At 44.5% G+C, this 15854-nt stretch overlaps 1 protein-coding gene across 5 annotated transcripts in view; it reads left to right on the top strand.

Annotated features, from left to right (window-relative positions):
- The window catches only part of BRD4 (bromodomain containing 4), a 78406-nt gene that overhangs the window by 35993 nt on the left and 26559 nt on the right, over positions 1-15854 (top strand). For all 5 annotated transcript variants that reach the window (XM_088480363.1, XM_088480367.1, XM_088480366.1 and 2 more), the window contains exons 7-11: positions 649-1050; positions 1418-1546; positions 1804-2016; positions 3641-3834; positions 4113-4435. In XM_088480363.1, coding sequence (XP_088336489.1) covers positions 649-1050; positions 1418-1546; positions 1804-2016; positions 3641-3834; positions 4113-4435 — 1261 coding nt within the window. The remainder of the gene's footprint in view (positions 1-648; positions 1051-1417; positions 1547-1803; positions 2017-3640; positions 3835-4112; positions 4436-15854) is intronic.

Raw genomic sequence — 15854 nt, 5'->3', positions numbered from 1 at the left:
TAAACATTGATAAACTGAAACAATGTTGTAAGAAGTTTGCCAGATATCCTCAAATGTGGTGTTAATCTAATAACACAAAATGATGATATCTAGATATTGATGCTAAAGGTGGCTCTATAAGCTACTGAACCATAGGATGTCACCGCTTGTTCACACATGGCTTCATGTTGGCTAAGTTTTTGTTGAATAAATGACAAAGTAAAATCTCTTATGGGTTATTTGTCACATGAGATTCATTTTGGTCACATTTTAGGACTGGGTGAGATTGAGATGGTAATTTATGTCCTGATATGTAAAAACACAATTTTTGAAAGTGTTTCCTCATTTCCCATAATGACTGTGTGTACTACAATATATGGACTTGTATGTTCAGTAGTTATAACTCAGACAACATTAGGCTCTTTAGGCGAAGACCACATTGCGTTTTGCTCTGTGACATGCTCTCGCTAATGGATCAGTCTTGTTATGGACTAAAGCTATTGTCAATGTTACGCCGTGTGTGGTTTCCATAGCAGTAGATTGCTGTGTGAAGTGCATGTATGTACATAGCAGGAAAATGGCGTTCTGCTCATTCTGTTCTTTGTGAATGTGTGTAATGATTGGGACTCATTCTGCTGCTGACACTGTTTCTTCACTTATCAACCACAGAAAGGGGTAAAGAGGAAAGCCGATACTACGACTCCCACTGCCCATGACCCGCTGCATGAGTCCTCTCCCCTTCCTAGTGACCCTAAGCCTCCTAGGGCTGCACCACGAAGGGAGAGTGGTCGCCAGGCTCGGCCAGTAAAGAAGACTGAGGTGCCCGACTCCCAGCTTCCTGCACCTCCTCCTGTTTTACACACCCCAACAGCTCCTCCACCCGTCCCCGCCAGCAGCAGCAACAAGATCTCTGAGCAGCTACGACATTGTGCCGGCATTGTCCGTGAAATGTTGTCCAAGAAACACACGGGTTACGCCTGGCCCTTTTATAAACCTGTGGACGTGGCGGCTCTTGGATTGCACGACTACTGCGAGATTATCAAGCATCCCATGGACCTGAGCACCATCAAGGTGTGAAAAGAGGATGTATTAATTTACACAGAATATCATTGTTAGATGTATTTGCCTGTCCACACTGCTAGACTGGGGCTTTGTCTTGGTGTGAGTGGCTCTTTTCCCTGTTTTTTTTTTATTTTTTTTTTAGATTATGTATGCAAACCAGGGATATTATCTAGTATTCTTGGATACTAGAAAACCGGTATAAGAGAGCCCTGTACAGAATGATTGTATACATGTGAGATGTAACATTCTATTCAGTGATGTTAGTGAACACTCTGTAGAACAGTTAAGAACCCCCAGTATTCCTGTGTATATAGACTAGATCTGGCTGTGCTGCTGACCAGTTTTGATCGGCTGCCATTTGTTCTATTGTCCCCAGACAAAGCTGGAGAATATAGAGTACCGGGACCCCCAGGACTTTGCCTCTGATGTACGGCTCATGTTTTCTAACTGTTACAAGTACAACCCTCCAGACCACGAGGTGGTGGCCATGGCCCGCAAGCTGCAGGTAACTAGCGGAGAGAGGGAAGGGAGAGCAGTGCGCCTGTGAAAAGCAATATTTTAATGTCAAACAAAGTGGCATTTATGTGTGCAAAGAGGAATGTGCGGGGAAACCTGATTTCTTCCAGGTAACAATGTGGGTTAGGTGCATTGAGCAGTAGTAGAGCAGACTACATATAATTTCACTCCTCAACACACCTTGCTGATAATGGCAAAAGAAATGGGGTGGTTAGTAAATGATCAGTTCTGCTCTCTGCCTCACAGGATGTGTTTGAAATGCGATTTGCCAAGATGCCAGATGAACCAGAGGACGCACCAGCCCCAGCACCTTCACCCACCCCTGGTCCCCCAGCCCCTTCCATTAAAGGCCCCCCTCATACTTCCAGCGATAGCAGCAGTGACAGCTCTTCTGATAGCGAGAGCAGCTCGGACAGTGAAGAGGAGAGAGCACAGAGATTAGCGGAGCTTCAAGAGCAGGTGAGCAGATCCCTTGGTGATGAAAGGTAAAGGAGTAGAGTCTGCACTAGTGGTAAAATAAATGATTATGAATGATGATTTGTAAATATTATTGTAAATCAATTAGAAATCCAAAATAGAAGTCTATCACATATGAAGAATTCTGGATGACTTATTATTGGTGGTGCACCCAAAAGATTTGTGCAATACACATGAAAAAAAGGCAGTTTTTGCAAGGGGCAAAGACTAAAGAAAAAGAAAAATAAGTCTTTTTGGGGCACTCTTGTAAACGATATTGTAGAAGTAACGTGAGTGAAATTAAAACTTACATTTTATTAGATACCTTGGCTAAAATAAGCTTCTATTCACAAAAATCGAGAGGGGGGGGTTGGTTGGACAAACATATAAGACATATAAAGTGACAAATACAGGCAATAGAAATATGGTAATCAGTATGGCATTACCATTAGTAACATGTACATATGATTCACCTTGTTGCACAAAATTTGAGTGCATACATTAATGTAATTTAGCTGCTTAATTAGGTTAGAGATAAATTGGTGGTACACCTAATTATAGATATCAGCAGAAAAGTAGTAACTGATAGCTACTTAGGTTGACAAGGAAAAAGGTAGGCGAACATATAAAGATGTAAAGGGTCCTTTTTCTAATACCCACTGAGTAAATTCCCTGTGGGATAAGAAGAAAAGCCACACAAAAACAGTAATGAGACAGTTGTTCATACAGAATATATTAGTATTATGGCAATATCAAATTAGAAAAAAATATGGGGTCACATTAGTTTTGTACATAACAATAAGACTGTTGTTCATGCAGCATATCATGACAGTATATGTTGATTAATTATTTGAATTTACCAATTTGATACTATCAAGCACATCTAATTTTCTGTTCAAATATGATAATTGCTACTTAGGCAAGGAGGTTGATCTGTTCATAAATCAACATAGGGTCTCACACAGCAATGACATCATTGTTTATGCAGCATATATAAACATTCTCAAGTTAATGAAGATATGAGATCACATTAGCGGTACACATGACAGTCAGCATATACTATCAAGCACATCTAATTATATGATAATTACTGCTTAGGCAGGGAAAAATTCATTAGTTCATAAATTGAGATAGGATTTCAAACAGTAGTGAAACCGTTGTTCATGTAGCCTATAACAAAAATCATGACCATACTAAATTAACTGCAAATATGAGGTCACAAAGGTATTGTGCACAGTAAATAAGACTGTTGTTCGCTCAGCATATAACAAATTCAAGATAATATCAAATTAATGAAAATATGAAGTCACATGAAAATTATACATGTAGGGTATATATCAGAGAATAACAGACGATTGGTGATGAAGGACCATGGATTGTGTTGGATTAGTACATGGAACTTGTGCAAGCGTTTGCCTTGAATGTAAATGGCACTGGACTTAAAGGTCTTCAACCTTGGCCCTTCAGCTGCTGTGGAACTACACATCCCAGCATGCACTGCCATAGTTTTAGCATGCTGTTATATCAAAAAGGTGGCAGTGCATGCTGGGATGTGTAGTTCCACAGCAGCTGGAGGGCCAAGGTTGAAGACACCTGGCTTAACTGGTTAAGTTTTTGTTTCTTGCAGTTAAAAGCTGTACATGAGCAGTTAGCGGCCCTGTCTCAGCCACAGCCAAACAAACCAAAGAAAAAAGAACGAGAAAAGCGGAAGGAAAAGCACAAAAGAAAAGAAGAGGTAGAGGAGCCGCGTAAGAACAGAGTCCGGGAACCTCCAGCTAAGAAACCCAAGAAAAGTGTTCAAGGTCCGGTGGGAACACCAAGGTAGGCTAGTATCCATATCTGATGTGTGTCTCCATTTAAGAGAAATTCCTGAGGACCGTTATTCCCGAAACTTTCTCCTACACAGTCTTTTGTTTACTGCTGATCACTGTATCTGATAGATAATGATAGACTTAAAATGTGAGCATATGAAGCATCGGCGTCCTTTTGCCTTGTGTAGGTTTTAGGTGTTTATTTTTGTGACGACTTTAACCAATTTTTATATTATGCTTTCCTGCATATTTTTCTCTAGTTAATTTGTCTGCTCTGATCTTTTTCAGCATAAAGAAAGAGCCTACCCCACCGGTAGCACGCCCACCCAGGCCTGCACCTCCTCCTGCTCCCTGCGAGTCATCAGAAGAAGAGCCACAGCGATGCCGACCTATGTCTTATGAGGAAAAGCGACAGCTGAGCTTGGACATAAATAAGCTTCCTGGGGAAAAGCTGGGTCGTGTAGTACATATAATCCAGTCTCGGGAGCCATCTCTTAAGAACTCAAATCCAGATGAGATTGAAATAGACTTTGAGACCCTCAAACCGTCCACACTGCGAGAGCTGGAGAGATATGTCACCTCTTGCCTGAGGAAGAAGCGAAAACCGCAAGGTGAGGAGACCTTAATGTAAAAGCCGTAGGGATCAGAGCGTTATTACTGTATTCAGAGATAATGTACACTATAGCTCATTAATTTCAATACACACCCAGATTCGTCTGTAAAGCATGAACTTGATACATGTGTTGTATAGAAATGAGGCCACCTGCTGTGACTCGCAGGTGCTGCACTCCCTGTGAAGCCACGCCCCTAACTGAGGCCACACCACCGACTGCAAGGTCACACCCCTTACTTTTGGGCACGCAGCTGCGCTGTGCGCAAAGGTCCCTCTTACTGAGGTAGAGAAGTTGTGGGAGGTATGTCAACAGCTGGATAATGTCGGATATATGAAAATTAAGTACACCCACAAGTCACGAGGTGCTTTTAGTGATGTCAGATACATGCCCAATGTGTATTGAAATAGTCAACCCATACACAGAGGAAGAATTCTGGTGTTCGCCCTCTATTGTGATACTGTGAACACTTGTGGAAAGTGGTATCGTATATGGCTCCCAGGAAGGCGTTATCATTCGAAGAGCGATCTACCATAGTTGCTTTGAGAAATGCAGGGCATAGTTTGTGTGTGGCGTGCAGTGTACCCTCAAGAGTTACGCAGTAAACATCGGTGTACGTGATCGCCCACGACCTGGACAACCTTGCGTGACCACCAAAAGGGTGGACACATTTATCAGTGTTCCAAACAGCTTGTCAGATCTGTGCTGCTTTGATGGAAACAAAGAAGAAAAGCGTGTCAATCGTGACCATCAAACGCTGCCTTGTAGCTGGTGATGTGAAGGGATGTGTTGCAGCCTGGAAACCATTGCTTTAGGCCCATAAATAAAAAGAGGCTATTGTGGGCAGAAAAAAAGGACAGGATCTGGACCACTAGTCAGTGGAAGATGATTCTTTTAACAGACGAATCGACGTTTGAGGTGCAAGTTTGTTAGTCGTGCATCAGGCGAGCTTATGCTTTCTGCTTTTATTCAGTCCAGTGTCAAGCATGGAGGAGGTTCCATTATGGTCTGGGGATGTTTTGGAGGTGGTGTGGTTGGTGACTTCGTAAAGATCGAAGGAATCATGGACTCCAAACGCTACGACAACATCCTGGTGCACCATGCCATCCCTTTCGGCACCCACCTTATTGGTCGTGGTTTTACAACACAAATCATGCCTCCAGTCTTTGCAAAAAGTATGTTCAGTCAAAACGACGATAACAGGTGCTGAAGAAACACGTTTGGCCACCCCTGATGGCAATCCAATTGAACTCATTTGGGATTATTTGGACAGGTGTGTTCGCGATGTGCAAGTAACGAGCCAAAATTACCTTTGAGAGTGGCTGACAAGTGGGCTGCAATCAGAGCTGAAACTTTAGACAAGTTGACCGACAGAATGCCCCTCGTTTGCACTGCTGTGATCGCAGATAAGAGTGGATACTTTGAGAGAAAAATTTAAGGAAATCAAAACATTATTTGTAAACAATGTGTACGACTACAAAACATGTTTATTTGCTAAAACATATATATTCATCACAAACTAGCTTCTGTTCATTACTTTCCGAATAATTTACTATTTGGGTGTATATTGAAATTTAATGAGCTGTAGTGTACATGACTTCTCCAAAATGTAGTGTGGGCTTCATGGTAGTTTCCTTAAGAAGGGGATTAGAAAGAATTATAATTGGTAGGTGGAGTGGTATGTTTTGTTTTTTTAAGGTTGCGTTATCTCTACTTATTCTCTACTTCTATTAATATACTCATGACTAAGGACCTGATTCAACTTGGATCGCAGTTGCTAATACGCACGCAATTGGCCGATTTTTGCTTACTGCGCGTGAGCGAACCGGTCACTGCAATCGTAATGAATTAGCATACTATAGCAGTCGAACTGCGTGCGTAAGCACTATTGCAATCGCAATAGCGATCCTTACTGAATCAGGCCCTAAGAACATGGTTTACAATGCTGGTTAGGGTGACCAGCTATAATGCACTTTTACAAAGTAATTTTGTACTTTCAAAAAGGAGAAATAATGCTGTTAATATGATAAAAAGAAAACACTTGTTAAATTTTATATAGAAATTAACTTATGAAACCACCCACCGTTGGATTTACTACCACTTCATTATTTCTCAAATATCCAATTCTGGGACGCTGGAACCTTGAGGATCACAGGTTCATGCAGTAGTTGGAGCGTCAAGAACTTTTGATACAGAATCTGATCTCCCCTCTATCACTTAGCCTTTTGGGAGATAGTTTTTTCCTAAGTGCCTTATTGCACTGATGCGCCTTATGGCATCATACTACTAATTCCTATGAGTAAGATACCGGGAACCATGTGGGGGGGGGACTGGAGGTGTGCAGGTAAGGAGTTCAATTGAGGGGCTGTGTGACAATTTTAGCAAGATGAATGGCTATAGCAACGCTGAATGAAAATTAAAATGTCACAATTTTTTAACACACAATAAAACCATTCTGCCTTCAATATTGAATGTACAAATGTATAAAGGCACATTAGAAATCTATTGTGGACATGCATGTCTAATAAAGGCTCTCATGAAAAAGAGCAAGCAACCTAGGCAGGCACATTCAAGGTTCATAAGGCACCAAGCAGATTTCAGTTCCATAACAGTGCTCCAGTTTAAGAAAATCAACTTTACCGGCTTGAAGAGTAGTCCAGCAATACCCTTGGTTAGCGATGGCCTTTGTTATAAAGGTCGCAAACGCAGAATGGTTTTCCTGGTATAACGCTGTTGCCGGTAGCAGGATACTGGGCAAATTCCAATAATGGACAAAGTTCCAATGAAATAATAGGTGCTTGGAGAAGTAACTCTTGACAGCGCCGCGTTCTTTAAGTAATCTTTGGAATTTTAGCAAGATGTCTTTTGGCTTCCTTCCTGTTTAAGAGCTGGTTTGACCCTAAAGTCTTGCTTAATAGATCCAGCTCTATCAGGGCAGAGAGAGAAGAAATAGTCGATTTTTCTTTCCTTCCACCCCCAGCTAGAGTTATTTACTTGGCATGGACTAAACCAGACAATCTTCCTCTCCCTAGTAACATACAGAAAAATGGGAGTCTACCTCAAATTGTGAAGCCAATTAATCAACCAGTATATTTTTGGAGTGTGAGAGGAAACTGGAGTACACGGAGGAAACCCACACAAGCACAGGGAGAATATACAAACTCCACACAGTTAGGGCCTGTTTGCTTGCTGCTGTGTTGATACTGCCTTTTATTTCTGACTGCCAGTTATGTTTTCTTCAGGGTCCATAGAGATCCACAGCGATACCGTGGGGATATTATGATTGGAGAGATCCAGGCACCATGCAGTTAAGGCATCAGCTCCCAGGATGCCTTGGGTCCTCCTCCATATATACCCCGCCCCTAGCCACAGCCATTCAGTTGCTCATTTGGTTGCGCAGGATTAAGACGCACCTTTGTAACAGGGGACTAACCTTTTTATTTTAAGTTTTTTTTATTTTAATTCTTATGTTGTTGAGTTGGTAGTACTAAGGATCTGAATTAAAACGCATGTACTGCGTCTCCATCTACCTCCGCTGGTAACAGGGATGGTGATTCTGTCGGGTATCGGCTGAGCTTGCTAGCAGCGATGCTGGGACACGGACTGCAACCCGACGCATGGAGATGTCGGGTAAGTCCGCTTCCACACTAGACCGCCGGGGCCTTATTGTCTGACGCCGGGGATTGGCAGCCATGATGCCAGTGTACACAGCTGGTTGATGCAGCTTAGGGAGAGGTAGGCACTACCCGGCAGGTCCTCCCCAGACGCAGTTCCTACGAAGGGTTTCGCACGTCTGGGTTGCTCCGCCTACCCTCAACGTGTATTTGAGACGCTCACGGTCCACTACCAGTGCGCTGCTGTAGCTGTTGGTCTCAGGAGTTTTGGGGTCAGTTTCCCTGTATACCTCTCCCTTGGATAAGGTATATACAGTAGTGCTCTATATCCTACCATTCCTGTGTTTGTGTAGTTGATTTAGAGTCTATTGTAATTATATTACAGATGCATTGTATGTGACTGCTTGCTAGCTGCTGTATTGACACTGTCTTTTATTTCTGCCAATTAGAACTATCACTGTTTTTTCTCTCCATCCTCTTAGGGTGGAGGTTTTTCTCTGAGTACTTAACATTCATTAAGATTTTGTGAAGGCTGTCACATAACATTGCATTTTTTTACCTTTTATTGAACATGTCAAAAGATAAAGGGAAACAGGAGGGAGAGCCCCCTGTGCCAGTTTCATGTAAATCATGTATTGCCTGTGTGTCCCTTCAGGACGTAAAGCAGGGATGGGGAACCTCAGTCCCAGGGGCCGTATAAGGGCCCCGGAATCATTTGGTCTGGCCCTCAGAGCTTTTTTTTTCATTTGGCTAGCAGGTGCCTAGAATGGCAGACTGCAGCCAGAATCTCTGCAGCAGTGCCACCTGGAGCGTCCTTAGGATGCTACAGACGGTCACACTGCTGCCCTTACAGCTCCTCGGAGCATCCTCTGGATGCTTCGACCATCACCGGCAATTGTGGTATCGCCCTCGTGTGACATCACACGGAGGGGGCGTGGCCTGCACCAGTCCCGCAAATAATGTTATATCAAAATGGCCCTCGGCAGAAAAAAGGTTCCCCACCCCTGTCGTAAAGGATGGTTTGTGTGTTGTCTGTTATAAAGAGCCACCTCACCAGTCCAGTTTATCTGTCCCTGGGTGAGAGCCATCTTGGGTATCCTCTTTGTCCCAGGTAATGAAGCAGTTTATGATCGTATGGCTGCTCCTACACTGCCTCCTTGGATGGGGTGTCCACTGCATGCTTTGTTTGCACCTCCTATGCATCCTTCCTGGAAAGATGTTATGGCCATTCTAGTCAGAGTATGGCACCATCTAATGTTGAAAGTAGACCGGTAGGTAATAAGGCGCCTAAGCACAAGTTATCTTTTTATCAGTCTGCCCAACATATGAAGACTCAGCATAGTAGTAAGATGATGTGCAGGGTTCCTCTCCAGGGTCTAGCTCAGGGGAGGAGGACCATCCGTCCACAGTGGATGGTACTACTTTGGTGAGGGCGGTTAAATCAATCCTAGATATTCAGGATGAGGAACCAGCTCATAGTAAGAAGGCTCCAGTGTTTGATCACCACCGGAAGGTGGCCATAACAGAGTTTCCTGTGTCTGAACAGCTCGCTGAGCTTATGGATGAGGCATGGGGTAACCCGGACAAACTGGTTTGTGAATAAAAGAGTAACATTGTTGTACCCTTTCCCAGCTTCTGTATGTACTAAGTGGGAGGTACCTCCTACTGTGGATGCTTATGTGACGCATTTAATCAGAAATGCTACATTGCGCTATTCCGTCAGCATCTTCTCTGAAGGATTCTACAGATAGAAAAATTGAAGCATGTCTTAAGGCAGTATTTTCATCATCTGGAGCTATTACTTGTCCAGCTATGTGGCTGGAGCCTGGGTAGCCAAAGCTGTTGAAAATGGATGGGGGCATTGAAAGATTCTCTACCGGATGCTACCAGAGAACAGATGATGTAAATCTCCCACATACGGGAAGCGGCTTCCTATCTGGGAGGAACTGCAGTAGATGCTGGAATTTTAGCTTCTAAAGCCGGCCATACACTGTGCGATTTCCTAACGTTAAGATGTGTTGTACGATTTCCCTTGAGATTCTTCCCTTGAAATTCTCTATACGATTTTGTCAAATGGTGTACGATTGTACATACGACAGAGATACGTCGTTTCTCACAAAATGGAGAACTCTTACATCGGATCGTTCATCAAGCAAAACCGCATACGATGTGTGTCACATCGTACACAATAGGTCGAAAAGCTTACCGTTGTTCAATAAGATCTACGATGCATATTTACGGCGGTGGGGACGCTCATCATACAAATACCGCACACGTTGTACACCATTGGTAGTTACCATTGATCTAAATCTGCCATATTGTGCAAAAAAAAAATCGCACCGTGTATAGGCCGCTTAAGTCATCAGCAACTTCAATAGTGGCACGCAGGGCCCTTTGGTTAAGATCCTGGAAGGCTGATCTAAGATCAAAGAAGGCGCTGGAAGTCTTACCTTTCTATGGAAAGGTACTTTTTGGTGCAGAGTTGGATAAAATAATAGCTACTCTGGCGGCTTCAAAGTCAGCAGGTCTGCCATCTACGGAAACTATAAAGTCTAGGCAGGTTTTTTTTTCTGTCCTTTCGTCCTCAAGGACGAGCAAGGGAATAGTCTTACTCTAAGCCGACTAGTTTTCGTTAGACAACAAGGCGACAAACTAAGAGGTCTGCCCTGGCAAGACATCCAGCTTCTAAACCGGATGACAAACCTTCGGCCTGATGGGACGGGCCTCCTACTGGGGGATCCCAGGGGGGAGGCCGACTACTTCAGTTTGCGGATTATTGGCATCAAACATGCCTGGGTTCGAGAAGTGGGGTCTTAGGGGTATGCCCTCACTTTCAGGAGGCATCCTCCATCAGATGCTGTCAAGGCCTTGGCTCTTCAGGAAGCCATTCACTCCCTGCTGCAGGCGGGGGTAATAGCCCCGGTTCCTGTGTCGCAACATGGAAGGGGTGGTTATTCCAATCTATTTGTGGTTCAGAAATTGAATGGGTCTCATTGCCCTATTCTAAAACACTTGACAAGTGTACCTTGTACCCAAGTTCCATATGGAGACTCTTCGGTCAATTATTTTGGCAATGGAGCCTGGGGATTTTATGGTTTCCCTGGATGCATATATGCATGTGCCTATTACGCCATCCCTCCAACAATTTCTTCGGTTTGCTGTCCTCCAACAACATTACCAATTTCAGGCATTACCCTTTGGTCTGTCAACGGCCCCTCAGGTCTTTACTAAAATAATGGCGGTTATGACTGCCTATCTCAGGTGTCAGGGAATCGGAATACTACCATATCTGGACGACCTTCTGATATTGGCACAGTCTCCAGCTGTTTTACAACATCATCTCCAACTGACCATAGCCTGCCTACAAAAGCAAGGCTGGATCTTCAATCGGAAGAAATCCTTTTTCTTCTTCGGGTTCCATAGGGTCCACAGGAATTACCTTGGGGTATGTGGTTGGAGTGATCCAGGCACCAAACAGTTACAAGCTTTAGCTCCCAGGATGCACTGGGTCCATATATACACCACCCCTGGCTACAGGCACTTTAGTTTTTTGTTTGGGAACTGCTTTGGCAGTCCTAAGCAAGTTTTTTTTTTGTCGCCTATGAGTGAGCAGCACTAGGAGTCTGTATGGAAGCTCGTGTTGCTGCTCTGTCTACCCCTGCTGGTGCCGCAACACCAGTGAGGGAATAGTGCTTGGCCCAGGACTGCAGCCGGAGACAACGGGGATGCAGGTAAGGTGGTTCCCCGCTGACTGGGAACCACGTGGCAGTCCGTAGCCCCGGCAGGGGAGACCTGCCGGAGGCCGCTGTTGTGAGGAACCATGGACGACTGCTTCCCCACTAGACCACCGGGGCATAAAATTCTGGCGCCGCGGATAGTAAAAGGCAGCTGCCATGTATAACCAGTGTGCCTGGTGGATCCTTACAGCCTAGGGGGGAGAGGCTCTCCCCAGCTGCCCCTCCCCCCGATGCAGACGCTGGTCCAGAGACTAGGTTTCCCGCATCTGGTTTGCTCCTCCCTGTTATAGGAGACGCCCAGAGATCACTTTCTGGTGCTCTCAGTAGCTGTGATTCTCAGGAGGTTTGTCAGTCTCCCTGTATATACCTCTCCTTAGGTGGCCAAGTTATACAGAGCTCAATATCCTACTAGGCCTTTGTGCTGTCCGTAGTTAACTAAAGGGGCACATCCATTAGGCGGTGTTAATGAGTGAGTGAACGATATCGTTCTCGTTCAATCGCTCATGAATCGTGCATGAATGTGGTACTAAAATGTCAAACGGCCAGCGATGCACTCTGCCGCTGGTCGTTTCCGACATCGATCATCGTCTGAGCATGCCGGTCGTGACAGATTGACCATGTTTAGGGAATGAGGGAGGGTGTCTACACAGTTTAATGAACGATATCGTTATCGTTCAGTCCTTCACTAGTAAGGAAGTGGATGTGCGCCTTTAGAGCTGATAGCATACAGTATATACGGTGTGTGTATGTAAATGTGTGTGTATGTGTGTATATATATTTTTTTTTTATGCAGATATATTTATATATTTGCATTGTATGTGACTTGTGTAATACCCCTTTTACACCAGAGCAAAAACCTGGGTTTTTGCCGGGTCTATCCGGGTTGCAGCTCAGTGTAAAAGGGTCCCTGATAAATAACCAGGGTCAAGTGACCCAGCAATCCAACCCAGGTAGCTACCAGGGTCGGACCCAGGATGGACCTGGGTAATGGTGCAGTGTAAACGGTGCCACCCGGCTTATCCGACCTGGGTCATGCCTAAAATGAGCTGATTGGTGGTTGTGGAGCAGTCACCTCCCACTTTTTATGACCTCACAAGTTTAGCAGGGCAGACACAGGTTCAGTGTGAACGGGGCTGACCTGGGTTGGAACCATCTCTGAAAACCCAGGTCGGACCTGGGTTTTTGGTGTAAAAGAGGCATTAGTCTGCTGAGTAATGAGATGCCCAGAGACCACATTCAGGTGCTCTACTGTAGGTGAATCTCAGGAGGTTTGGTCAGTCTCCCTGTATACCTCTCATTTGGTGGCCAGGTTATACAGAGCTCAATATCCTACTAAGCTTTTTGTGCTTCTTGTAGTTAACTAAGAGCCTATTGCAAATATATTGCTTAAATGTATTGCGTTGCGCTGACTGTTATACTGCCTTTATTTTTGTGAAAAAACTGTCAGTTATAACTTTACTTCACATTTACTAGATAAGTGGTGGTCACATTACATTGTTATCTTCATATGATGCAGGTTTTATTTATGACTGACTGGTATAACTCACTGCTGTTGCTCCATTTAACCCCCAGCTACCAGATGTGTAGGGGTTATATTGTACTTCACATGTATTTGTGAAGACTGAGCTGCCCATCCCCCCTCTCCTAATTAATTAGATGCTCAGCTGCAGTTGAGTGCTGGCTGAGGGGTGATTTGGGCTGTCTGAGTATACCATTTTCCTAGGAAGGTATATAGCGCTGGAATCCTACCAACTTTGGGTGCTTGTGATTCAGTGCCAATTTGTAAATATATTATATGCATCTACCAAACTGATGTGTTTAGGTAGTTGATTTTAATGCTGTTTTGCAAATATGTGCATTTTATGTGACTTATGCTAACTCTACTGTTGAAAGTTTTTTAATTCTTTTTGTTTCTTCCTAACCCCCAAACTGCCGGTGTAAGGGGTTAGAGAGTGCTTCACATTTATTTTTTTCTGTGAAGTGGGTCACTTGGCATTGTTAACCCTACACTTGTAGGTTACTTTGAAAATCTTTCCAAGGTCTCCGGACAAGTGAATTAGGAGACTTGTCCCTGGGCTGGTTTCATGTAAAACCTGTGCAGTAGGTCTCTCGGGTTTTCATACATGATGGACTGTGTGTTGATTGTTATACACCACAACGGTCTACCTTGCCAGCACCTGTTCAGGGGTCACCTTGAATGCTCCCCTGGTCTCAGGTTGTGACGCAGTTAGTGGACAGCTTATCAGCCCCCACACTGCCTCCCACTTGGGATTCCCACAGTGATTACAGCCTGCTATGTTTCTTCTTCTCATACATCTCTCCTGGATGGAGGATTTTGTCCACTCAGTTCAGAATCTGGCCTTTAGCATCTACCTATCTGCAGATGTTACAGGCGAATAAGGCATCAGCCGTTTAAGCATATAAATGAACTGCACCATCCTCTCAGTCCACCCTGCTTTCCGATTCTGAGATAGAGATATATATATATATATATATCTCTATCTCTCTATCTATATATATCTATCTCTATATATCTATCTCTATATATCTATCTATCTAATATTAGGCAGAGCATTCAGTTTCTCCCTCTGAGCCGATCTCCGAGAGGAGGAGCGTCATTCCTCAGTGGATGTTTCTCTCTAGCAGGGGTGGTTGATTCAATCCTCCTTATAGAAGATGAAGTACCGGCTCCTAAAAACCTACTATATCTGGTGTTCAGGGTGGATTTAGGGTGGATTACCTCAATCTGTTCAGCTCACTGATGTTATGGGGGGAAGTATGGAACACTCCAGATTCCAAAAAGACTAGTTTCTTTTTACCCTCTCCCACACGGGAAAGTGCATTAGGTGGGAAATCCCCCTCCCTACTGGGGATGTTTAAGTGTCCCCTTCCTAAAGGGTTACTTCCCAGAAGGTTGTTTGCACAACTCCTCCATCAGATTCTATCTAGGCCCTTGCTCTCTAGTAGACCATTCAGGCTTCTATATTCAGGGGTGATATTCCCGGTTCCTATGGTTAACAAGGCAGGCGTTGGAACCTGGGGATTTCATGGTTACCTGGACATACAGAATGCATATCTGCATGTACCTATTGCACTATTCCACTAGGGGTATCTGACTTTTGCTGTTTGTCAGCAACATTACCATAGTCCTTTTGTCCGTCCACAGCTCCTCGGGTGTTTACCAAGATAGTGGCAGTCATGGCTGCTCTTCTCAGGAGTCGTCAGGATACTGCCATACTTGGACGACCTCCGGATATTGGCGCAGTCTCCGGAGATTTTACAATGTTATCTCCACCTGACTATTGTCGGCCTACATGGCTGGATAGTCAATTGGAAAAGGTCTTCTCTTTCTCCCAACACAACAGATGGTACATCTGGGGCTGCTAGATTCCCTGGCACAAACTATCTTTCTACCGGATGACAAGCTTGCTGCGTTACAATTGTGGAGGCGCAAATTGCTCCACAATCGAAGTGTCAGTTCACTCAGCAATGTAGGTCCTGGGGTCCATGGTATCTACCTTTCGAACATGGTAGCATATGCCCAGTTCCATTCCAGGCCCCTGCAGTGATTGAGTCTGTCTCAGTGGGAAGTCAGCATCATCTGGTAAGATCTCGATCGATTCCAAGGAGGGTCTCCTATCCATAAACATCCTGGAACTGCGGGCAGTATACAGAGCACTCGTTCAGGCACAGGATATACTGTCCAGATACAGTCCGACAACGTGGTACATGAAGTCGGGCAGTCATGGTGGAAGTGACACACATTCTGGTCTGGGCAGAATGTCACCATCCAGCAATCTCGGCAGTATTTATACCAGGAGTCCTCAACTGGGAAGCGGACTTCTTAAGTTATCAGGATATTCATGCCGGGGAATGGGCTCTTCATCCGGAGGTCTTTCAGATCCTAGTGGACAAATGGGGACTGCCAGAGGTAGATCTCGTGGCCTTAGGCCACAATCACAAGGTCCCCAGGTACAGGTCCAGAACCAGGGATCCCTCAGCCGATTTTTGTGGACGCTCTAGCAGTGAAGTGGGACTTCAAGCTAGCGTATCTTTTTCCTCGGTTCT

Source organism: Taudactylus pleione, unplaced genomic scaffold (assembly GCF_031769625.1).
Source record: "Taudactylus pleione unplaced genomic scaffold, aTauple2 ptg000253l, whole genome shotgun sequence".
Classification (NCBI taxonomy): Eukaryota; Metazoa; Chordata; class Amphibia; order Anura; family Myobatrachidae; genus Taudactylus; species Taudactylus pleione.
Note: the sequence above shows the minus strand (reverse complement) of the source record. Positions and strands in the feature narration are given on the sequence as shown.